We start from the raw sequence: 25046 nt of genomic DNA, 5'->3' as shown, positions 1-25046 counted from the left end.
CATTTATTGTTGGTGAGTGCTGAATTTAGCATTCAGCACAAAGATGAATGATCTCTATGGAGACATCTGCAATACGCACTCAGCACAGAGATGAATGATCTCTATGGAGACATCTGCAATGATCTCTATAGAGATGTTATCGCAGGGATGCAATATGCAGTCCATGTTCAGTCAGCAGGGACATACTGGAGAAAGAGACCACCTCAACTACAAGTTACAAGGAGCACACCTTACAGTTATATATTGTTCTGCTCAAAGTTAATGTGTGGCTAATATTTATTATTAAAGGCAAACTAGCATGTTGTGCACATCATTTTTAGAAACCTGCCGCTGACTAAAACGACAATAAATACGATTTAAAGTGGCTGTACACCCTTACATATACCCAGTGAAGTTACTGCCCTCCGGGGATACACAGAGATTAAACAAATCCTCCTACATAGTCTGTACCTATTTATCTGCAGTACACTCTTCTCTACATTCATTCAAAGTCCTGCTTTTTTAAAAAAAAGGGGTGGAGAGCTTAAGTTACACTTTGCAGAGCTGAGTGAGGAGAGCTCTGAGAGCTGATTGGAGGAAAGGGACACACCCCCTCCACACCTTTCACAGGAACAGAACTGAGGCTGTCAATCTGCTGAAGCTCTTTCCCCTGTCACCTTTTTTCTCTTGGTGTCAGGAAAACTTGAAGAAATTATTCATACTCATCATAATAGAGGAACAAAGCAGCAGACAAAAATTACACTTAATGCTTTTTATTGAGACAAGTACACACTATAGAGGGGTATGTTTTTGTTCATATTTAATTTCTGAGGTTTACAACCACTTTAAGTTGGATAAGCTTTTATCAGAAAGAATGACATTAGGGAGGCATGCTAGAGGAGTGTCACCTCTAAATGGCAGGTCCTGCAGTTTTTCATTTTTGGGTCATGTGGTATGAAGTTGCAGTGGTAGAGTACTGGGGTACTGACAACTGTATTTTTTTCAGTAGAAACAAAAGAAGAATCTACTGACATCACTACCTACAATACAGAGCTGCTTTGGGTTATATGGCCAGATCTACTAGCTTCAAGTCTCGTGACCTAGACCAGAGCTTTGTAGGAACTTGATTTTATAAATGGCAGGTAGGTTTTGGCACAGTTTAAAGCGGAGGTTCACCCAAATAACATCTATATCAGACCAACTTCTTGATACTTCTAACATGTACAGTCCGCATTTTTATTTATTTTTTACGCTGTACATACGGTATAATCTTTATTTGCAATCTGGCGTCTGGGTACTTCTCCCTGCGGGAGTAGGCGTGTCTATGTTGAGGAGGAATGTCCTCTGGGAGGTCGCCCAGATGATTGACATCCTTTTAGAAAAAGTTCCCCCCGGCGGATAAGGCCCCGCCCCCCGTATTGCGTAGGCGCGTCACGAGTGACGGCGTTTCCAAAAGAAGCCGAACATGCAGAGCTGCAAATCGGCTCTATACGGCGCCTGCGCACTGACTAGGAGCCGTGTAGAGCTGACTGTGCAGGCACCGTATAGAGCTTCTTCATGTTCGGCTTCTTTCGAAAACGCTGTGACTCGTGACGTGCCTACGCAATATGGGGGCGGGGCCTTATCCACCGTGGGGAACTTTTTCTGAAAGCACGTCAATCATCTGGGCGACCTCCCAGAGGACATTCCTCCTCAGCTTGGAAACGCCTACTCCCGCGAGGAGAAGTACCTGGAAGCCAGGTTGCAAATAAAGATTATACGGTATGTACAGCGTAAAAAAAAAAAATGCGGACTGTACATGTTACACTGTACATGTACCAAAGAAATTGGTCTGATATAGATGTTATTTGGGTGAACCTCCGCTTTAACATCACAGATAGTCTCCCTAACACCTACCTGTGCAATTAAGTAAATTCATTAATGAATTAAAATCTGATGGAAGCTACTAATATCTGATTCCTAAGGTGAGATTTACTAAGATTGGTGCACACTGAATCTGGTGCAGCTGTGCATAGGAACCAATCGGATTCTAACTTCAAGAGAGGGTTCACCCTATAATTTTTTTTTTCTAGCATTAAATTAAGCATAGTAGCGCGAGCTACAGTATGCCTTTATTTATTTATTTTTGCCCCGTACTCACTGTTTAATCCTATAGTGAAGATTCAGACTCCCCGCGGGGAATGGGCGTTCCTATCCAGAGGGAAGATGATTGACGGCCGGCTCTGGCGCGTCACGCTTCTCCGGAAATAGCCGAAATAGGACTTGACTCTTCACGGCGCCTGCGCCTAGTCTGTGCGCAGGCGTCGTATAGCGCCGTGAAGAGCCGAGACCTACTCCGGCTATCTTCGGGGAGCGTGACGTGCCATAGCCGGCCGTCAATCATCTTCCGTCTGGATAGGAACGCCCATTCCCCGCGGGGAGTCTGAATCTTCACTATAGGATTAAACAGTGAGTATGGGGCAAAAAAATAAAATAAAGGCATACTGTAGCTCGCGCTACTATGCTTAATTTAATGCTAGAATGTTGTTATTGAGGGTGAACCACCGCTTTCAGTTTGTACAACTAAAGTGATTGTAAAGGTTTTTTTATATACAAATCTATACTTACCTGCCCTGTGCAATAGCCACATACCTCCTCTTTCCAGGCCCCCTGCTGGCACTCCTGTCCCCTCCCCTCTGTCCAGTCCATGCTCCCACCCGTGTCCCACTGCTGTGTCCATTGACACAGACTCAGCCCCACCCCCCGCTCCCTCATCACTGTCTTTGATTGACTGCACTGGGAGCCAATGGTTACCGGTGCCCCAGAAAAGACAGCGAGATCTGGAAGTGAGGGGAAATAAGAGCTGAAGATGTGCAAAGTGCTGGAATGAATGAGGGCTCAGGTAAGTAAAAGGAGGAAGGATGCTGACCTAAATATTTTAAACCTTAATGCAAGGAATGTATTAAGGTTAACAATATTCAGGCTTTACAACCACTTTAGGGTTTGCCAATAAAACATTGAAGATGGTTTGTTCTCATGCACAGCTGCATGAGATTGTGAGTGCACCAGTTTTAGTAAACACCCCGGCTCCATACCTGTTCCTGAGCAGTGAATCTGAACTTAATAAGTGAAGTCCCTGCCTCTGGAACCAAGGAAGTGGCCCATTTAAATTTTAAATTCCAACAGATGCTTCATTGGTGTTTTGGTCTTTGACACATTCCCTTTTCTGTTGCACATGCCTTTATTTAATATGGAGCTTAGGTAAGTGTATTAATGCATAATATTCTACATGCAATCATCTTTGGCCAAATGGATAAAATATCAAATCCGACTGGCTGCTACTGGTCACAGAACTCTGACCTCCACCAATGCTTTTTGCCCTTAATGCTTAAAGCCCAAGTCCAGACAAAATCATTGTGTTTTAGATAGAATATTATTTTGGCTGTCTGTCTCCCTATTAGACAAATGGGCAAAAAAAAATCATTTTACTAGAGCGCGAAAGAGTTTGAAGTTTTGATGATTTGTATGCCAGTGATAACCACATACCCCCAATTTCTTGGGACAGTGAGGGATAATCCCCACCAAAAATTAAAACCTGATGAAAATCCTAACTTTTTAACACTTTGTCCAAGACTAAAAGTATATCTGGAATTAGGCTTTAAGCAAGTCTGCTGATTTTTATGAACAGAGTATGCTAATCCTGACCAACGGTCTTGAAGGGGAAAAAATCCTGGTTTTTATTACTCTATTTATGGCTGAAAGTCAAGTTTCTCCAGTGAGCTACAGAACTGCATTCTTTTATTCCAATGGAGACTTTAGTCAAGGGAAGGTCAAGGGAAGGTAATGCTATAAGCCACCTACAGGATTCTTCATGTGATCTAAGACAAAATTACACAATGTATATATAAAGTAAACTCACATATGCATTGCTGTTCCAGGAGGATATGCCTGACTTCACATGTATCACAAAGACGTCCAGTCACTCCAGGCTTACAAGCACATTGACCAGTTAACCTGTCACAGTGATTATGCAAAGAGCCACTTGGATTGCAGTCACATAACTGGCAGCTGCCATCTGACTCACTTGGATTGCCGAAATAACCGAGTGAACACCTAAAAATGTGAAAACAGAAAGGCATCTTAGTATGCTTGTGTGTTCAATAAACTGCATAACTATTAGACCCACTGATGCTAAAAGTGATAGGAATAAATAAAGAACATTTCTGTGGGAATCTCTGATGATTATAGGAAACCTGCACTAAATGAAACATAGGGGGTGCCATTGCTGACCTTGTCTAAAAATTCTAGGTTCCTGTCTGCCTCCTACGTTTCAAATGTTTGTCTCCAAACAAAACTGCAGAATAGAAAGTCTCCTGACCTGCATACGTGTTCTAGGTCAGTGGCTCAGAGGCTGCTGAAGCAATCTGATTAACGGACAACTAGCAATTTTAGAAGGGGTCAGTAATGGCAATCTCCATATTCTAGAGTACAGTAAAACCTTGGTTTGAGAGTAACTTGGTTTGAGTTGAGTTTTAATAGATTTTGCCTTGATATTCACGCAATGTCTTGATATAAGAGTAGCGTCATGTCACAACTGAGTATAAAAAAGAAGAGAGGAGCCTCAAAGTGTAGCAATATGGTTACATTTAATGAAGGTACAACATTTAGCAACTTATTGCTACACTTAGGCCCCTTTCACACTGGGGAGGGATGTGCGGTGGCAGTATAGCGCCGCTATTTTTAGCGGCGCTATACTGTCTGAATTGCCGCGGAATTGTGGCGGTATTCGGTTGCTAGCGGTGCGGTATTAACCCCCGCTAACAGCCGAAAAAGGGTTAATACCGCCGGCAATGCGCGTCTGCAGAGGCACATTGCCGGCGGTATAACCGCGGTGCCCATTGCTTTTAATGTGAAGGAGCGGTAAACACACGGCTCCTCTCACCGCTCCAAAGATGCTGCTGGCAGGACTTTTGGAGCGGTCTCGCCAGCACATCGCCTCAGTGTGAAAGCCCTCAGGCTTTCACATTGAGACTACAGGGCAGGAGTTTTTCAGGCGGTATTTAGGCGCTATTTTTAGCGCTAAACCGCCTGAAAAACTCCTCAGTGTGAAAGGGGCCTAAGAGGTGCCTCTCTTCTCATTTATAGCCTCTAAAAAAAATGCTTTGATATACAAGGGCTTTGCATTACAAGCATGTTTCTGGAACGAATTATGCTCGCAAACCAAGGTTTTACTGTATACAATCTGGTTTGTCATACAAGTTTCTTCACATCATAAGACTGAACAGATCAAGCAGATACATTGACAAGCAGTGATATTTATATCATGAAGCACTGTAAAATTCCTGGCTTAGTAGGTACAGTTTTTCTCTCGACATGTTCCTGAATATTATATGAACTTGCAGGAGTGTAAGTAATTTTCCTACATCACTTTCTGCATAATGTGTAAGAAACTCACATTTCCAAGGAAGTCACTCTAGTGCGTGCATGCTATATACAGAGGACTTTTTAGGACACAGTGAGGAAGTGGCAGCAATAATGGGATCGAAGGTGAGGCCATAGTATCACAAAAAAGGGTAGCGCGAAAGCCATTTACTGGTAGACTATTAGAATGGGCATGAAAATATGTAAAATATGTACATATACTGTCCTTTTCCCTCTTTAAAGGATAATGTTCACCTTTTGAACATGTTCCATGCCACACCGATATTTAGGGTGTAACATGCTCAGCAGACCCCCCCTTTGACACTGGGCGGGGATTTTTCTCCCCTGCAGCCGCTGCCACATTTAAAATCGGGGAGGCTGTGTGGGCGGAGCGATCTGTGAATGTCCCTTCTGCCACTGCAGCACATGGCTTGTAGTTCTCAATGGACTTCAAGTGTGCTGTTTAGCGCACCTGTAGTCCATTCCAACTTTGAAACTGACAATCTGTACAGAGGTATGGGAAGAAAGGTGGAGGGAATGTGCAGGAGCCTGACATTGCAATACCTCCCAGGCTCCCGGTTTAAAAAAATTTATAAGTGCACATTTTTTACCTGCAAAAATATGTGCATTTATTATTTTTTAGTTAAATGTAAATCTAGCCTTTAAAAAATATCAGATTTTAGTAAATGTAAAATTTATCTGTAAAGAAAACAGTTAGATTTATACTTACCTTACCTCTGTCTTCCTTGATGCTGGGCATGACATTACTACCCTTCTGGGCAGATTCATGGGAAAAGCAGAATAGACAAAATCTCAAGAGAAGACAATCCAGTCTCAGTTTGCAAGATTTTGTCTACTCTGTAATCTCTAGGATCGTGTGACATCACAAATGGTGTAAACTATGTGCATATTTATGAATGTTACATGCTTTCTGCTTATTGCCATCGACGCATATATGGCCCATATAGGTGGTTAAGCCTGTTATGTGATCAGCAACAGGTTGATGAACCTTAACCTACCTTTCACAGTACTTGCCCTCATATCCAGGAAGACAGGCATCACAGCGGAAATCATCAATACCTTCAAGCACACAGGTTGGGCTAAAACTGAAAAAGAATAAATCAATAGTTAATACAAATATAACAAGTCATCAAAAACAAATGAAAGAGGGAGATAGTCTGGGAGATATAAATAGAGAGGGAGCGGGAGAGAGAGGAGGGGAGAGAGAAGAGAGAGGGGGAGAGAGAGAGGAGGGGGAGAGAGAGAAGAGAAAGAGAATAGAGAGAGAGGGGAGAGAGGAGAGAAAGAAGAGAGGGGGAGGAGAGAGGTGGGGGGAGAGAGCGAGTCCGGGAGATAGAGAGGAAGCGGGAGAGAGATGAAGAAGAGAAAAAGACAGAGAGAGGGAGGGGGAGAGAGAGAGAAGATAAAGAGAATAGAGAAAGGGGGAGAGAGAAGAGAAATAGAGAAATAAGAAAGGGGGAGAAGAGAGGTGGGGGAGAGAGAGTGTCCGGGAGATAGAGCTAGAGAGGGAGCGGGACAGAGAGGGATAGAGAAGATAAAGAGAATAGAGAGAGAGGGGGAGAGAGACGATAATTAGAGAAAGAAGGAGAGGTGGGGGGAGAGAGTCTGGGAGATAGAGAGAGAGAGGAGAACAGAAGAAAGAAAAAGAGAGACACACAGAGAGTGGCGAGAGAGAGAGGGGGAGAGAGAGGGGGATAGAGAAGAGAAAGAAAGGGGGGGGAGAAAAGAGAAAGAGAAGGGGGAGGGAGAGGGCGAAGAAGGAGAAAGATGAGAGAGGGAGAGGGAAGAAAGGTGGAGGGAGAGAAATAAGAGAGAAAGAAGGAGAGGGGGGGGGGGGATTAAGCATATATGGGATGTTATAAGCGGAGATAGAGAAATAGCTATTATCAGCCTGTAAGTGCAGACATAATCTTGCAGGTCTACAATCTGTCCGATGTTGTCCATATAATGGCCAAAGGTAATCACATTAATATGAAAATAATCTGTAAATCCAAATGTACTGTTTATTAAATCTGCATTATTTGCATGGGCAATAATAAAAAAAAAGAAACAAATGTAAAAAAAATTAACTTAAGTTTATATTTAGTCACCTACTACGATAATGCATCAAAACAAATATTTAAAAAAGATGTAATTAAAAATAGAAATATGTGGGATTAATGCATGGTACAATCACAGAAAGCAGACATAGACATATGGAAAAGCTCCTACCTGTTAACGTTTCCTTTGGGACAGGCACACAGCGAGCAATCAGAGATTGATCCCGTCACCTTGCCATAGTAACCTGATGCACAGACATGACAGTGGTGTCCTGCAGTATTATTTCTGCATCCCTGTTAAAAAAATAGATATATAAAACTGACATAGTCTACAGATGTATAAAACTGACATATTCTACATGTTCCCTTCACATGTATACTGTATACAATTGTTTACACATTTTAAGTATTTGCAGGGCCGTATTTGCCATAATGAGGCCCATACCATGGTGCCACATCAAGTTATTTTCACTATATTTGTTTCCCTCATATTCCCTCTTGTTGCTGCCAAATGTATATGTGGAAATCCAGTGGTAGAATAGATAAGTGTGAACACATGCAAGTCTATTCTTTGGGTCATTGAGCTTATATCAAGCCCATTTCTGTCCACTCTGGCTCAGAGCTGTATGTACACTCTGTGATCAGCTCTTTATCTTAGTAACAGGAGATAGCATAGGGTAGATGAAAGGGGCGGACTGACAATTCGGGCACTCGGGCACTGCCCGAGGGCCCCATGCCACTAGGGGGCCCCATCAGGGTTGCCAGCCTCAGTAAAACGCAGGACAGTATGTAAAAATCTGTCTTTTTTTACATCTGTCCCTGAAATGTTCCTTACCGACATCCTTTTGGTCTAAAAATCCCCAAATTATAGCTGCCCTGCCTCTCCAGTACCTTCTCAGTGTGTATATGTATACTGTGTGTGTGTACTGTGTGTCTGTATGTGTATTCTGTGTGAAGGTATATATTGTGTGTCTGTGTATGTATAGCGTGTGTGTGCATACAGTACTGTGTGGCCCCATAATCTATTGCCTGGGGGCCCCATAATCTCCTATTGCCCGGGGGCTTCATAATCTCCTAGTGCCCCGGGGGCCCCATAATCTCCTATTACCCCGGGGGCCTCATAATCTCCTATTGCCCCGGGGGCCCCATAATCTCCTATTGCCCCGGGGGCCCCATAATCTCCTATTGCCCGGGGGCCCCATAATCTCCTATTGCCCGGGAACCCCATAATCTCCTATTGCCCGGGGCCCCATAATCTCCTATTGCCCGAGGGCCCTATGAGTTGTCAGTCCGCCCCTGGTAAATGACCTGCCAGGTGTTCTGGGAGAAGTACTCACAAGGTGAATGGTAGCAAAAAAACGAACTCTGACCACACTAAGAAGAGGACAGTGAAGGTGATCTGTACAGCTGTAGAGTATATAACGCTGACCGCATATCTGCTTTAATGGTGCAATCTGGAATTACTTTTAATAAAGTGCTCATAAGATGTAGGGAATGAAGCTTGTATAAAAAGGGCTCATTAGCGGGTACCCGATTTTGACAGGGACTCGCGTGCACTTCTGCTCAGACTGCCTAGGTGATCGAAAACAGAAGTCCTCCCCTCCCACAGACTTCAGGTCCCTTTGGGCCAGCGTGAGCGTCTCTAATGCATGCACATCAGGAACCGAGCTGTGAAGCCTTAAGCTGTCATAGCCGGATGCCCATAGTAAAGGTGCCGGAGAGAGGACATAGTGCTGGATCGGGGGATAGGTGAGTGGCTGTTAATTAAAAGCCGGTAGCTAAAGTTTATGTAGCTGCTGACTTTTAATTTTTACATAGGAGACTGGAGCTCCTCTTTAACTACTGTGCTAACCATACCCTTTTAGTTTTGCTGAGTACTCTGTATAAGACCTGCTCTTTTTCAAGGTGATCAATCATAATATATTTCAAGCATTGCTTCATTAGATATAATCCAAAACTAAGGCCCCACATGAACCAATTGTTGCTTGCAGTTGCATCCTTAGCATAAATCAAATGGTTAATATGCAGATCAGCACACATTTCTCTATTATTCAGTTGTAGGTCAACTACTATTTAAAATTAGTCAAATGCCCAATCTTATTTCTTAATATTATCATACAGGGTTTATTTGGCACCACCAGTGCAAATCAATTCAAGACATGAAGGTAAAGAGGACCCTGCTACTGAAAGCTTACAATCTAAAAAAGGGCAAGTGATTCAAAAGGTAAAAACAATATGACTGGGATTCCAATGAGCAGCTGTGGCACCTCTGTACTTTCACAATACAGGGTTATTTCATATAGTATATTGTTTCTCTACAGTGCAATGATTTAAAAACTAAAACTGACCATACACCATCCTATTACTTGCCTCAACAGTTTTGATACAACTTAACAGATTGTTTAGGTTTACCCTTATATTGCATATTTGTTTTTATAAATTAAAGGGGATTGTACATTTGTATTGTATTATGTATAGCCAGCTTTAAATTATAAATATCTTACTAGAGTTACAGTATGAACATGCACTGTAAAGCATTTTTATTGTCCTACATACTCAAATAATTCTCCATATGTTAGGCCACTGGTGTTCCTACTCTCTTCTCTCTGCAGCAAGCAACTAAGTCTCAGCATCAGGAACAAAGATTGTCTCTGGACAGCCGCACTCTGAACAAATTTTAGCCGTTTAATAAAAGAAGGACAGCACTACAAGTCACAGCAAAATAAAATAAAACCTGACTGCTGACGCGTTTCGCACTGAAACTAGTGCAGTCTCAGCATCACCCGCCGCTCCATTCTAGAGTTACAGTATGAACATGCACTGTAAAGCATTTTTATTGTCCTACATACTCAACAAATTTTCCTTATGTTAGTGTACAATGAATGGTAAAAGATAACACATCCAACAAACATTATGTTCTATAATACCAGGTATATGTGAAAATATTTCAACAGATGTATTTGTACATCTTTTACAGTCTGAACCCAGATGCCGTGAAATAAGAAGGTGGGTATAGCAGTATTCCTTATGAGGTTGTATATTCCCTACTTCCAATTACTGGGAAAATAGGTGAAGCTGATAATAAAATATATTCATTGCAACCGTTCTCAATTTAAATTATTATCCTGCCATTTACTTCAAATACAGTGCTTTAAAAGCACATGCCAACAATATTCCTACTATGAATGTATAATACTGTACAGAAAGGAAACCTACCAGACATTCTCCGGTATCTGCATCACACATTTCACTGTGGTTACTGCACTGACAAGGTACACATGGAGCAATGAAAGGCTGTGGTCCTCGTACATTAAATTCTGTCACTTCCTCTCTGTAGTAGCCAGGTGCGCACTCCTGATATAGTGAACAAGATAAACAATGCTAAATAAGACAGATCTATTATCTCCTGACCAAAAGCAAATGAATAAGGAATGCAGATCACCTGGCATGAAAGGCCAGTATAGCCAGGGGGACATTCACAGATCTCTATAAGATGAGATGTTTCTCGCCCAGAATGCATTTCTGATGCCTCCACTGCAATGTCCATCGAAATATTTGATATCCTAAAAGTTGAAGGAGACAATACTTTGTATAGCATCAACTAAAAATGAATTAGTGTACACACTAGTGGATACACACACACACTGTATAGTACATACAAACACAAACACATACACTTCATTACAATAAAAACTGACTTAAGGTTTAAGAAAATCAGAATAAAGAAATTTAAACATTTGCCCAAAATAACTAATTTCCATGTTTTATTTTCCCAGAGTATGTCAGGGATACTAATATAAGGATCTGGCTGATTTGATTTGAGTCTTTCTCCTAACAGTGCAGTCAACTCAGGGCCGGTGCTACCACCAGGCAAACTAGGGCGCACTGCTGCCTAGGGCGCCCGACCACTGGTGTTCCTACTCTCTTCTCTCTGAAGCAAGCAACTAAGTCTCAGCAACTAAGTCTCAGCATAGTGTCAGAGGTGCAGTGGCGGCGGAGGACTGTGCCTGTGTCTTGACTCCCGAATGAATGGAAGCAAGCAAACATTCATTGATGGGCACTGGTAGGTTGCATTGATGGGCACTGGTGAGGCTAAATTTGATGGACACTGGTGAGGCTGCATTTGATGGGCGCTTCATTAAAAAGGTGGGGGTATACATGGGCAGGGCAAAGGGGGTGGAGACAGGGGTGCATCCAAGGGAGGACGGCAAAATGAGGTTTCGTCTACTCTAGGGTGTCAAAGAATCCTTGCACCAGCCCTGAGTTAACTAATACAGGCTTTTTGACCTCTCTCTGCCAACAGTTTACTAATGTCTGCCTTTTAGTCTCTGCCTCTTTTCCTTTACTCACCTGTATCTGGTTTTATCACTCCCTTTGGATTTATAATGATTACTCAAGGATTTCTAAGAACATCACATGGAATTTCCTGCAGCCAAGCCCACTTTTTTTACAGTAAATCCAGGGATGTTTAAGACTTTGAGCATTGGCCTGGTTTCTGCGTACAATGTACAAGGCAGAATTTCTGCCTTGTATATTGTACTTACCGTCTGACCTTGGCTCTACATATGGTGATGGTATAAACTCTTGCCTGAGAATTTGCTATTAGTGGTGCAAATCCGGGGCCATAACCAGGGAATACCATGCAGAGGAATCCATTTTTCTATCAGCATATCCCTAGTAAATACTTGGCTCTTCAACATCCCAACAAATATCACTTATAATGGATCCACACTACTCTGTGACAAAGAATGTCTACATTCCCAGCCTTTGACTAGTGACCCCCTGCTGAACATTTCAGCTAAACCATTACTGGTTGTTTCAGACAAAGTAAAAAAATAGTTTACAGCTTGCTAGGAGTAGCACTTAAATCTTAAGCCGTGTACACACGATCGGTTTGTCCGATAAAAACAGACCGATGGACGGTTCTCATCGGACAAACCGATCATGTGTGGGCCCCATCAGATTTTTTTCCATCGGTGTTACAAAATAGAACATGTTTTACATTTTTCCTATAGATAAAAAAACTATAGAAAAATCTGATTGTCTGTGTGGAACTCAGGCATGCTCAGAATCAAGTTGACGCATAGTGTTTTACGTCACCGCGTTTTGGCATTGTCGGAATTTAGTCTGATAGTGTGTATGCAAGACTGATGAAAGTCAGCTTCATCGGATATCCGACGAAAAAAATCCATCGGATTTGATTCCATCAGAAATCTGATCGCGTCTACACGGCTTTAGTGTTCATCTGCTCTTCCCCCAAATGCATTGATGCTAATAGGACAAAGCCAAAAATAAGTTAGGCCCAGTGCACTTTAAAAAATAACTACTTTATTAGAAAAACTATCAATGAAAAAGTAGAAATTCATCCACATTCCCCAGCCCTATTAAAAAAAAAAAAAAAAAAACCTTACCCCATGGTCTGGACATTACTCATAAAACAGTATAATGAAAATCGGAAGTAGTCCATGCATTTCCTTGCCATACTGTTATAGTGCATAACAATGTTTAAAGGGGTTGTAAAGGTAAAAAATGTTTCCCCTAAATAGCTTCCTTTACCTTAGTGCAGTCCTCCTTCACTTACCTCATCCTTCAATTTTGCTTTTAAATGTTCTTATTTCTTCTGAGAAATCCTTATTTCCTGTTCTTCTGTCTGTAACTCCACACAGTAATGTGAGGCTTTCTCCCTGGTGTGGAGTGTTGTGCTCACCCCCTCCCTTGAGGGGGAAGGGGGTGAGCAGGAGAGTCTGGACGCTCTCTATGTTGCAGATAGAGAAAGGAGCTGTGTGTTAGTGGGCGTCCTGACTCTCCTGTGGGCGTCCTGACTCTCACTCCACACCAGGGAGAAAGCCTCGCATTACTGTGTGGAGTTACAGACAGAAGAACAAGAAGTGAGGATTTCTCAGAAGAAATAAGGTCATTTAAAAGCAAAATGGAAGGATGAGGTAAGTGAAAGAGGACTGCACTAAGGTAAAGGAAGCTATTTATTGGAATTTTTTTTACCTTTACAACCCCTTTAAGGATACAAATAAATAAATTGTTGTTTCAACTTCTCACTAGGATAAGGCTGGATGTTGGCTAGTGATCCTAGCCAACAAATATTGTGAACAGGTTTAAAATGGTAGGCCGCCAAAATGTGATATGATAAAGGTTGAATAGACAAAGAAAAGTGAACCTTGCTTCTAATTTAATAAATCAACCTTGAGGTGCATGTCATATTGTATACACTCTCTATACAGTCCACAGATTATGCTGAAGATTGCCTCTTATTTCTGTTTATGTCAGTGAAGGAAGACTGTAACTGTATTTGGTCCTAAAAGATTCTACTGACTCTAAGGTTCCTGTGTTAGCTAACAGAATTATACATTATTGTTTTTTCTACTGATACGTATAAACTGCAAGCAGCATGTGAAAAACACAATCACTTCTCTGACTGTAAGTTAGAGAATGTATCCAAGTATAGCCATACCTGCTCTGTTGTAATCCATAGCCATATGATGCTTTTATAAGTATGTAATCAAGTTTGCTTAGAACCGACATGAACTCCATCCTTGTAACCGACTCATCAGATACAGAATTGTGATATTTCCAGTCTTCCTACAGAAGAGAGCAGAAAAAAAGCACACCAGATGAAAATATTTGTCATCTATAATTGGAAAGTGTTAGAGTGTCCTGGGGAGTAATTTTAAAAATTATCTTAGCATTATGTGGTTTGCTTGGTAAATTACTTCTTAATATTATGCTAATATTTTCTTAAAACAAAACAAGTTAATTAGTATAGGGTTTTTTTGTTTTTTTTTAACCAGCATCTATATTTGTGTGTGGCACCTTGACATGGCATCTCAATTTTTTCCCAATTGTTTGGTACAAGCACATTGTGGTGGAAGCTGATTGGGCTATATCAGGATATGGGTAAGCTGACTTTTGTACCTGATCCCATGGTACCTGTGGGAGCTGTGATAAGACATTCTTTATCCTTCATAAAGGTCCATAAACACATGGATGAGCGAGTTTGGGGGTGAAGAAACTTGACTAGTCTGCACAGAGTCCTGATCGCAACCCGATAAAACACCTTTGGAATGAATTAGAGCGGACACTGCGAGCCAGGCCTGCTCGTCCATATCAGTGCCTGACCTCACAAATGCACTTCTGGAGGAATGGTCAAACATTCCTATAGACAGACTCCTAAACCTTGTGGACAGCCTTCCCAGAAGAGTTGAAGATGTTATAGCTATAATGGGTGGGCCAACTCAATATTGAACCCTATGGACTAAGACTGGGATGCCATTAAAGTTTGGTGTCCCAATACTTTTGATAGTATAGTGTATATTTGTTTGTGCTCCCCTTCCTAACCCTCCCCCCTTTTTTCCCTCCTGGGTGACCCCATGATTGTTAATTAATAGTACTATTTTCACTTTTGTATGTAACTAAAATACAGTAAAACCTTGGTTTGAGAGTAACTTGGTTTGAGAGCATTTTGCAAGACAAGCAAACATTTTTAATACGTTTTGACTTGCTATACAAGCAATGTCTTGATATAAGAGTAACATCATGTCACAACTGAGTATAAAATAGAAGAGAGACGCCTCTACGTGTAACAATATGGTTAAATTTAATAAAGGTACAACATTTAGAAACTTACATGGTTGATGATTAAAACAGGCACATCTAAGTATGCAGGCACCTAGGGTAAAGCTGTCCACATAGGACCATTCTCCTCACCACCATTGATGTCGTCCCTTCCACGAGGGGTAGTCTTGCCGGTCACGATTGCAGACTGATAGCGGTGAGGACGACGGTCTATGTGGATCGCTTTACCCCGGATGCCTGCATACATAAGATGTGTCTCTTTTAATCATCAATCATGTGAGTTGCTAAATGTTGTACCTTCATTAAATGTAACCATATTGCTACACTTAGAGGTGCCTCTCTTCTATTTTATATCCTGTAGCTTCTGCTGGATTTTGCTTCTAATCTCCTAGGGGAGGCTGCCATTTGTGGATGAACATTTTATGGTTACACAACTTATCACATTGCTATAATCTTTTTATACGGACCATAAACTGAAGGATGAATTAATGGTTGTGGAACGAATCATTTGAGCATCCATTATTTATTATGGGAAAATTTGCTTTGATATACAAGTGCTTTGGATTACAAGCATGCTTCTGGAACGAATTATGCTCGCAATCCAAGGTTGTACTGTACATGTAATATATCTGTTATAGTATTGGCTTTTCTTGGTACAATTAATGAATTGTCTGTATCATTCATGAGTTATAACATTACAAAGCCTGAAAAACAAAGTAGATCCCGAGGAAGCCTGTACTGGGCAAAACTATGCTTCGTTGTTTGACGTATTGATGCTTCTAATATGTACTTAGAGCGCTGACAATATGTGTTTAGATTTAAACTTTTATATTGTGTAAAATAAACATTACTCTTTTATCAACACAATCTATGTTGTTATAGGTTGCATTGTTAGGCACTTAAAGCGGGAGTTTACCCGAAATTTTTTTTTTAACCTTAGATTGATGCTCATTTTGTCAAGGGGAATCAGGTAGTTTTTTTAAAATCGAAGCTGTACTTACCGTTTTAGAGAGCGATCTTCTCCGCCGCTTCCGGGTATGGTCTCCGGGACTGGGCGTTCCTATTTGACTGACAGTCTTCCGACAGGCTTCCGACGGTTGCATACATCGCGTCACGAGTAGCCGAACGTCGGTGCGGCCCTATACGGCGCCTGCGCACCGACGTTCGGCTACTTTCGGAAAATCGTGACGCGATGTATGCGACCGTCGGAAGCCTGTCGGAAGACTGTCAATCAAATAGGAACGCCCAGTCCCGCAGCCCATACCCGTAAGCGGCGGAGAAGATCGCTCTCTAAAATGGTAAGTACTGCTTCGATTTTAAAAAAACTACCCGATTCCCCTTGACAAAATGAGCATGAATTTAAGGTTAAAAATTAACTTTTCGGGTGAACCTCCACTTTAAGATCCCCCTTTCCCCTAATCTTTCTGATGCAGAGACATTGGGACATCCTTTTCCCATATTTCTGTGTGGATTTCTCTTTGTATAAGCTTTGTGCACAATGGTCGTGGAGTAAGTTTGGGTGACACATATTGTCCTAAAATATAATGCAATCTTATAAAGTGTAAATATCATTTACAAAAACAGTTACCATGAGTAAGCTACAAAGGTAGAAATTAATAACAATTGCAAAACTGTGATTATATATAGTACACACCATCAGGTCATCTGCAATATAAAACGATATAAAACTAAAGCCATATTTACCTCTTTGAAGCTGACTTGTATCTCAGTTCTCGCTCCATTTGCTGGGTTTGGTTTGGTCATGTAAAGAACTTGTTTCCGGAGATGTCCACCTTTCATTATAATGTGGGGTTCAAAATCTGACTCCCCCAGTGCAAAATCTGACTCCCCCAGTGCATAATATGTAACAACATACTTCAAAAGGCCACCATATGCCAATGTCTGTAGATAAATAACACACAAATATTATATTTCATATATATATATATATATATATATATATATATATATATATATATACACACACACACACAAATAAACACATACAGTACAAGAGTTATGAAATAAACATAATTGTATGTATCTAGTAATAAAGTGAATGGTTTTATACCAGTTCCCAAATATTACTTAAAGTAGAACTTAAAGTGATAGTTAAAAATAGTTAAAGATAACAAACATGTTATACTTACCTGCTCTGTGTAATGGTTTTGCACAGAGCAGCCCAGATCCTCCTTTTTTGTCTCTCTTCGATACTTCTGGCCCCTCTCTCCTGTTAAATGTCTCCACAGCAAGCCGCTTGCTATAGGGGGGACTTGAGCCGAGCCACAGCTCCCTGTGTCCATTCAGACATGGAGCCGTGGCCTGGCCCCACCAACTTTCTCTCCTCATCGGCTGACTGACAGCATTGGGAGCCAATGGCGCCACGTGCTGTCTCAGCCAATGAGGATGGGAGTCCTGGGCAGCCTAGACACTCCTGCAACAACGCTGGACTTAGAGGGACCTCAGGTAAGTATTAGAGGGGCTAAGGGGACTGCTGCACACAGGCTTGTTATCCTAATGCATAGATTGCATTAAGATCAAAACCCTTCTGCCTTTACAATCAATTTAAGGCAGTGGCGGGCGCTCCATTTTGGCACTGCCCCCCTAATTCAAATGCTCGACCCCTAATCTAAATGCAGTGCGCAGGTGGACGAATGGATTTCAATGGGGTTTTTGTTTTTTGAAGCACATGTTTAGAGCTTGAGGCTAAGCTTGGGGCGCAGAGAACTGCGCCCTGAGCCCACCCAGATTTGTGACACTAGCAAATTATTTTTTGCTTTTGTCTTCCTGCTTCTCCTCCCGGCCAATCAGGAAGCAGGTCTTAAGACCTGATTGGCCGAGAGGAGAAGCGACCGTTTTGGCTGCTGAGGAGCTGACAGAAAGGGGGAGGCCACCAAGGAGGAGATGCAGGGGAAAGCCATCCTAGGAGGGTGGGGGATTTTAACTGACAAACCGACCGACCCAACGGGGGGTTTGACTGACGGACCAACCGAACGGGGGGGTGGCGTTTGGTTTATTTGCCGGCCCTCCCAAAGGAGCACCAGCCGCCACTGCTTTAAGGTGTTTTTTCTGCAATACTCAGGCTTCAATTAGAGATTTACTTTTTTAAAGGAAATCGTTCCTGATAAATACATGGTTGTTATTTCAGACTTTTTCGGAAAATGCTACTTCCAGGCCCTCTTTTTGACATATTTCAATCTTTTTCCAGACTTTAAAAGTTAATATGTAGTCAAGAGTAAAATTGTCAACTTCCAGAAGATGCAGCATAGTGTCGGCAAAGAGAGGCAAGGATGAAGCACAGCTAAACATATATTTTATCTCTCTGTCAGACTGGACCTTGTATACTGAAAGCTTAGGTCTTTATTCCTGGTACCTTCACACATGAGAAACATTTATGACAGCAATACACTACACAAAATATGAGTTCAACTTACCTTTTCACCCAGGAACTGTGCAGGTAATTGCCAATAAAATGTATCTGACAAAAAGTGTTGCCGTATCACTGATCCATCTAGTAACATGTCAACAGCCTCAGAGAACACACCATTTATAGTTCCATTCATATCATTCAGAGAAACTACACGAAGCAAAGACTGGTTTGGAACCAAGGTGATCTAAAATACAAGACATTTAAAATGTAACAAGTACCCATTTACCAGTAAAGAAATACACTAATTATATAGAAAAATTTAATACAATCCAAAGCATTGTAAGCAAACTTACATTTACGTTCGTGAAATGTGTAATGACTTTGTGAAATGCAAAAGTTTGTTCCTTCTTGGGTGACATCGAGGGAGATAGGTATATCAAGTTATACATCACCTTCGCATTGTTCTATGCTAGGAGGGAGATTTTTCTCCGATGGCGGGGGCCTGACCACCTCACTAGATCCTCTTGGCTGGGAACGATTAACAGAGTGCTGCCACTATATAGAATAATGTACGAGAGCAGGAACTGTCCGGCGAAATTTGATAAAATCTGGTCGAGCTGGATTGACTCATCTGGCTGAACCCTTGTCTACCCTTTCATGATGTGAGTTGTGGTTGCCTCTGTGGGGTGGCCCTGGTCCCTCTCCCCCCTCCTTTTTTTCTCTTCCCCCCTAGCTTCCCTTCCACCCCTCTGTTTACCGCCCCCCCCCCGCCTCACATCCTTCTGTCCCCCTCCTGCCCTGCCCCCCCTTGCCCCCCGACTGGGGGGAGGGGGATGGTGATGCGGGGAGGATGCTTGCATGGTACCTGTCTTAAGATCTCCCCTGAATAGCGAATGTTTCATTATGGTTTTGTTTCCACTCTATGTATCGCCGTGTTCTTATCTCACCATTGCTGTGTGGATTTTTGATGTACACTTGTGAATCTATGCAATTGACTTGACTTTTGTACTGTCATTGGTTTGTGTGTATGTTTTGTCTTCAAAATAAAAAAACTTTTACTGTCAAAAAACGAAATGCAAAAGTTTTACATTTTCATGTGACCTGTATGATAAATCTCAGGTTTTCACTGTTCATAAGATCTACTTAAATGACCATAATCTGTTCTACATATCATTTATCAGATAATCTAGCCATTTCCAAAAGTTGGTCACATTTATAACAAGTGCTTATAAATCAAAAGTTATGAAGTTACTAGTTCTAAAAAAAAAGAGTAAAATAAATATGGAAATCGAAAACAAGGAAATAGCTTATGAATTCAGCACTTTGAATGGATGTAAAGAGAAGAGAAGACTACAGTTAACCTCCCTGGCGGTATGATTCTGTCTGAAAAAACATGCTGAAAGCGGTACAATTATTTGCAAGGAAATTTGGCGTTTTATACTGTAGGCCTGTGATTTTTAGGAATAACTCACTTAAATCTGACCAAACAAGAATCTAATAGGCATCCCGGGTATGACATTTTTTTAAAAACCAAATTTTAAATTATAATATAATAAATAATTATAAATAATTATAGCAAGTAATAATATAATTAAAATAAAAAATATTCAATAATGTAATCAACTCAAAATCACTGAAATTTGCTCAGTTGCAGAATTGTTGCTGTCATTATTTTTTTTTTTTTTTATGACGAATTTCCCCGCAAATCGCTATCGCACAATTCTGCAAGTGATTATAATTTATTATCGCTGTTTTCTAGCTGATCTAAAACCATTTTTGACATAAAGGGACACTTTTGGTTGCTATGGACAATCTACAGTTTTCAGGCAGAAAAAAAGGTTTTTATTATATAAAATGACATGCAGGGCACTGGGCAGACCACTAGGGACAAGGGGGGTGTGTTTTTTTTACATACAGTACTGTAATCTATAAGATTACAGTATACTGTATGCAATGTGTTTGTTTACTTTTTTGAATTTAGCGCCGATCAACGCTCCTGTGCGTCGTAACGTCGCAGGGAACGGAGATCGGCGGCACAGGAGGACGCTGTGTGAATCGAGCGAGGTCCCGCTCGCTCACACAGCGCGGTGACATCACTGGATCCAGGAGAAGGTAAGCCAGCGCACGCTGCAGGCTCTGCAGGTCTACCCCGAGTGTGACTCAGGGTTACCGATCGTAACATGAAAAACCAACCCTGAGTCACACTCGGGGATACCGCCAGGGGGGTTAAACAGATAAAACGTATGTAGGAAGATTTGTTTCATCTCCTGAGGAAAGGCCCTTCACTGGGCAGATGTAGAGGTTTACAACCACTTTAAATATTAAATAAATAAATGTGAATAAAGTCCAACTAAAGCCCAATGGTAGGAGTTAGTGCATATAAAGGCAAAAATCTCATAGAGATAACTTGATAGAAGAAAAAACAGATAAAACATCTATCCAAGCATCGACTGTTACATTTATGAATTGGCTGCTCACCTCCAACAATGACCCAAGGGTCAAGCTAGGCTCATCAGATAGTCAGATAAGGAATCCTGCTGATGGATCTGTAAAGGCATCCAGGTTCCAGGCGAAGACGAAGAACTACGTCCAAAACTTGGCATCAAAACATCTTGGGTAATTCCACATATAGAGGAAACAGCTCGCTCCAAGGAATGGCACTTCTTGTATAAATGGCGCTCAAAGGAAACAAAGAACAGCCATAGTGCAATATTGCCAAATGAAAAGTAAATTTATTTAGTAAAAAAACTGCTTACATCAAGTAAGGATAAAAACCGCAGTAAAAAGCAATGGGAGTAGTGACACACAGACCTCCTCACCGTACTTCTGTTAAAACACCACTGGAACTGACATCACAAGGCTCCAACCCGACGCGTTGAGTCACTGGTCATCCCTGAGGAAGTCACGTGACCAGTGATGCAACGCGTTGGGTGGAGACTTGTGACGTCAGTTCCGGTGGTGTTTTAACCAAAGTATGGCCTGTGTGTCACTACTCCCATTGCTTTTTACTGCGATTTTTATCCTCACTTGATGTATGTAGTTTTTTTACTAAATAAATTTACTTCATTTGGCAATATTGCACTATGGCTGTTCTTTGTTTCCTTTGAGCGCCATTTATACAAGTAGTGCCATTCCTTGGAGCGAGCTGTTTCCTCTATATGTGGAATTACCCAAGATGTTTTGATGCCAAGTTTTGGACGTAGTTCGTCTTCGCCTGGAACCTGGATGCCTTTACAGATCCATCAGCAGGATTCCTTATCTGACGAGCCTTGTTTGACCATTGGGTCATTGTTGGAGGTGAGCAGCCAATTCATAAATGTAACAGTCGATGCTTGGATAGATGTTTTATCTGTTTTTTCTTCTATCAAGAAGAACTGAGCTTATTTCATTTTAATTTTAGGTGTAACAATATAATGACATTTTAGATTGGTAAGGCTTTGATTAATTCTAGCCATTTATAGAAGACTAGGAGATAAAATTTCCTTCCAAGAGCCAAAAGCCTGGGACAAGATTAACTGGCTTATCTTTAAAGGCTCGCTAAATGTGAGCATTCAGGAGAATGGTTACAAAATTAGGACACGATGGTATAGGACACCGGACATTGTCCACAAGTTCTCCCCTACAGTGCCGGACAGATGTTGGAGATGCAGACAAGCCTTGGGCTCCCTCCTCCATATCTGGTGGGACTGTCCGCTGATTCAACCATACTGGCAAAAGGTACACAATGTTACGGCAGCGGTCTCTTCGCTTCCCCTGGAGTATTCGCCAGCACAGTACCTTCTTCACTTATCCAAAATTTCCAGGAAAACCTACCGCAACTCGGTAGCGATACACATGATCAATGCAGCTAGACTATGTGTTCCTGTTCACTGGAGAGCTACGGTGCCACTGTCTATAAAAGAATGGGTGACACGCATTAACCACTTAGCGGCGATAGAGGAGCTGATATACAAGGCACAAGATAGAATTCACGCCTTCACTTGCGTTTGGAGCGAGTGGTTCGAGTTCCGAGACACAGCGGATTACCAGGCTCTTGTGCGAAGCGTAGGCTGATTGACAGCTGGTGATTTTAGGTCCGGTTGGTATCTGGTCTGGGATCTCTCTGGTCCAATCGTATTCCAATATGATATGGACGGAGAGGGCAGTGGGCTTTCCCACCCCCCTCCTCACTTATCTCCTCAGCTATATGACTTTGAGTTAAGGCGTTCCCCTTCATGTAGTATGCCCTCCCCCTTCTTTTTTTTTTCTCTTCTTTCTTTTTCTCTTTCTCTCCCCCTCTTTTTCTCCCCTCTCTCGTTCCCTCCCTACACTGGGATTGTTCTTTCTTCTCCTTTCTCTTCTCTCTCTGTTAATGCTGGGAGGACGGGGTGGAGTTATGCCGTCCCTATCCACCCATACCGCCTACAACAGGGGTAACTTAGTGACAGGTATAGGATCGGTATATGTAGGTAACAGGCCACAACGGGTTATGAGTTATGCTGTGTAAAAGGATCCAGAGGCCCATGATTATGAATATCCCAGTATCTCTCATCCTTGATACCTTATGCTACTTCCACCTTGGGAGATATATGATAGTTGAAAGCTTATGTGGGGCTATCAAAAATGCTGTATAAATCTAACCATATCTGTCTTGCTGGTTCCTAAATCTCAAGCATAGCAATATGTTGTAGCTCTCCTGGATTTCGCATGTAATATATAATGTTGACACTGTATTGTCTGTAACATTGTTCTCTTTCTACTTTCAATAAAATCTTTATGGAGAAAAAAAATTTCCTTCCAAATATTGTTTTGCTAAAGCAAAAATAGAACTAATATTGCACTATGGCTGTTCTTTGTTTCTTTTGAGCGCCATTTATACAAGTAGTGCCATTCCTTGGAGCGAGCTGTTTCCTCTATATGTGGAATTACCCAAGATGTTTTGATGCCAAGTTTTGGACGTAGTTCGTCTTCGCCTGGAACCTGGATGCCTTTACAGATCCATCAGCAGGATTCCTTATCTGACGAGCCTTGTTTGACCCTTGGGTCATTGTTGGAGGTGAGCGGCCAATTCATAAATGTAACAGTCGATGCTTGGATAGATGTTTTATCTGTTTTTTCTTCTATCAAGTTATCTCTATGAGACTTTTGCCTTTATATGAACTAACTCCTACCATTGGACTTTTGTTGGACTTTATTCACATTTATTTATTTGTATGTTTGGATACTCAGCATATTTTTTCTTTGAGTATACTACTTTATGGCACCTTATTGAATAAGCGCACCATTCTCATCTTTTTCTTTTACATTTATTATGCAGTGTCTTTCGAGTACACTACTAAGTGGTTGCAGCTAATTCACGGTCACTATACATGTACTATATTTATTTTTTTGCTGCATTTATTTTCACTATATTCACTGGAGGTTGATGGTTTATATTTACCTAAAAAATTAGAACATAGTAGAGCGCAAGTTATCTCTTATAACACACTTTAAATATCAGCCAAAGCCAGTAAAATAATATACACTGGGTAGTGACATTAAACAGGCAATAGGCTCAGTTCACAAAGATTTAAAACAAGGATAAAGATCTTTATTTTAGCCATGTGAAAATGTAATTTTCAAATCTCATTAGACATAGCAGAAAATAACCGTCAGGTTTTTATTTTTTAATATGGCCACATTTCCTTGTAAGCTTTGTGAACTGAGCTTATTTCATTTTAATTTTAGGTGTAACAATATAATGACATTTTAGATTGGTAAGGCTTTGATTAATTCTAGCCATTTATAGAAGACTACGAGGTAAAATTTTCTTCCAAATATTGTTTTGCTAAAGCAAAAATAGAACTAATATTCTTTTAGTCCAGAGATCTGATCTAACTAGTATGGAATCAAAATTATTTAGAAAGTTGAAGCGTTTAATATGCAGTTTACAAGATGGATGATGTTAGTTCAACAAAATCAATTATTAATTTACAGGTATGAGTAAATTTGTGATTTTACTGATGTTATTCCAGTAACTTGTGACAATAAATCCAGATATGTACTTGCATGCCCATATCTACTTTACATTTCCAAGAGATGGTGTGCATACTGTATACACTTGTTATAAATTCAACTAAATATATTTACATAAAAGATTTGGTATTTAAAATCTATTTGAGCAGGTGAGAATAAGCCTTAGTTTGAACTTGAACTTGAAAATTAACAATTTAGAGTCGTTAATAATACACTAGCAGAAGTATAGTGATTTACAGCTGAGTTAATTTAGAAAAATAAAATGGATTTTACAGCCTGTAGTTCTGGATGGATTTCTCAATATCTCTCTGCTTGGATTTCAATTATAAAAAATATATATATTTAGAAAACACAGCCAAACATTACTTTTAGAAATTCACCAGTACTAGAAAGACCCTTGTGGTCTAGTGACTCCCAATTACATGGAAAACAGCACATAAAATCCTATTTTAGAAATGTGGCTGTGCCCTTTCCACTTTTAAATCTGTGATTTGAAAAAAAAAAATAAAACAATATCTACTTTTGCAATTACAGAATGCATACTAAATATCTAAGGCAAAATGGAATTAATTGGCAATCAAAGACTACACCCAGTTCACTCCTATTAGAGATAATGCACAGCTGCTTCTCTAAGTAAATCAATGGGGGTTATTTAT

The 25046-nt window shown here is 40.9% G+C and overlaps 1 protein-coding gene across 1 annotated transcript in view; it reads right to left on the bottom strand.

The window, feature by feature from the left end:
- Nucleotides 1-25046, bottom strand: part of LAMA1 (laminin subunit alpha 1) — a 239231-nt gene that overhangs the window by 90564 nt on the left and 123621 nt on the right. The window contains exons 25-32 of the mRNA XM_040353992.1: nt 18461-18640; nt 16731-16928; nt 13906-14033; nt 10882-11002; nt 10656-10793; nt 7612-7733; nt 6399-6485; nt 3878-4071 (exon numbers count right to left, since the gene is read on the bottom strand). Coding sequence (XP_040209926.1) covers nt 3878-4071; nt 6399-6485; nt 7612-7733; nt 10656-10793; nt 10882-11002; nt 13906-14033; nt 16731-16928; nt 18461-18640 — 1168 coding nt within the window. The remainder of the gene's footprint in view (nt 1-3877; nt 4072-6398; nt 6486-7611; nt 7734-10655; nt 10794-10881; nt 11003-13905; nt 14034-16730; nt 16929-18460; nt 18641-25046) is intronic.

Source organism: Rana temporaria, chromosome 5 (genome assembly GCF_905171775.1).
Source record: "Rana temporaria chromosome 5, aRanTem1.1, whole genome shotgun sequence".
Classification (NCBI taxonomy): Eukaryota; Metazoa; Chordata; class Amphibia; order Anura; family Ranidae; genus Rana; species Rana temporaria.
Note: the sequence above shows the minus strand (reverse complement) of the source record. Positions and strands in the feature narration are given on the sequence as shown.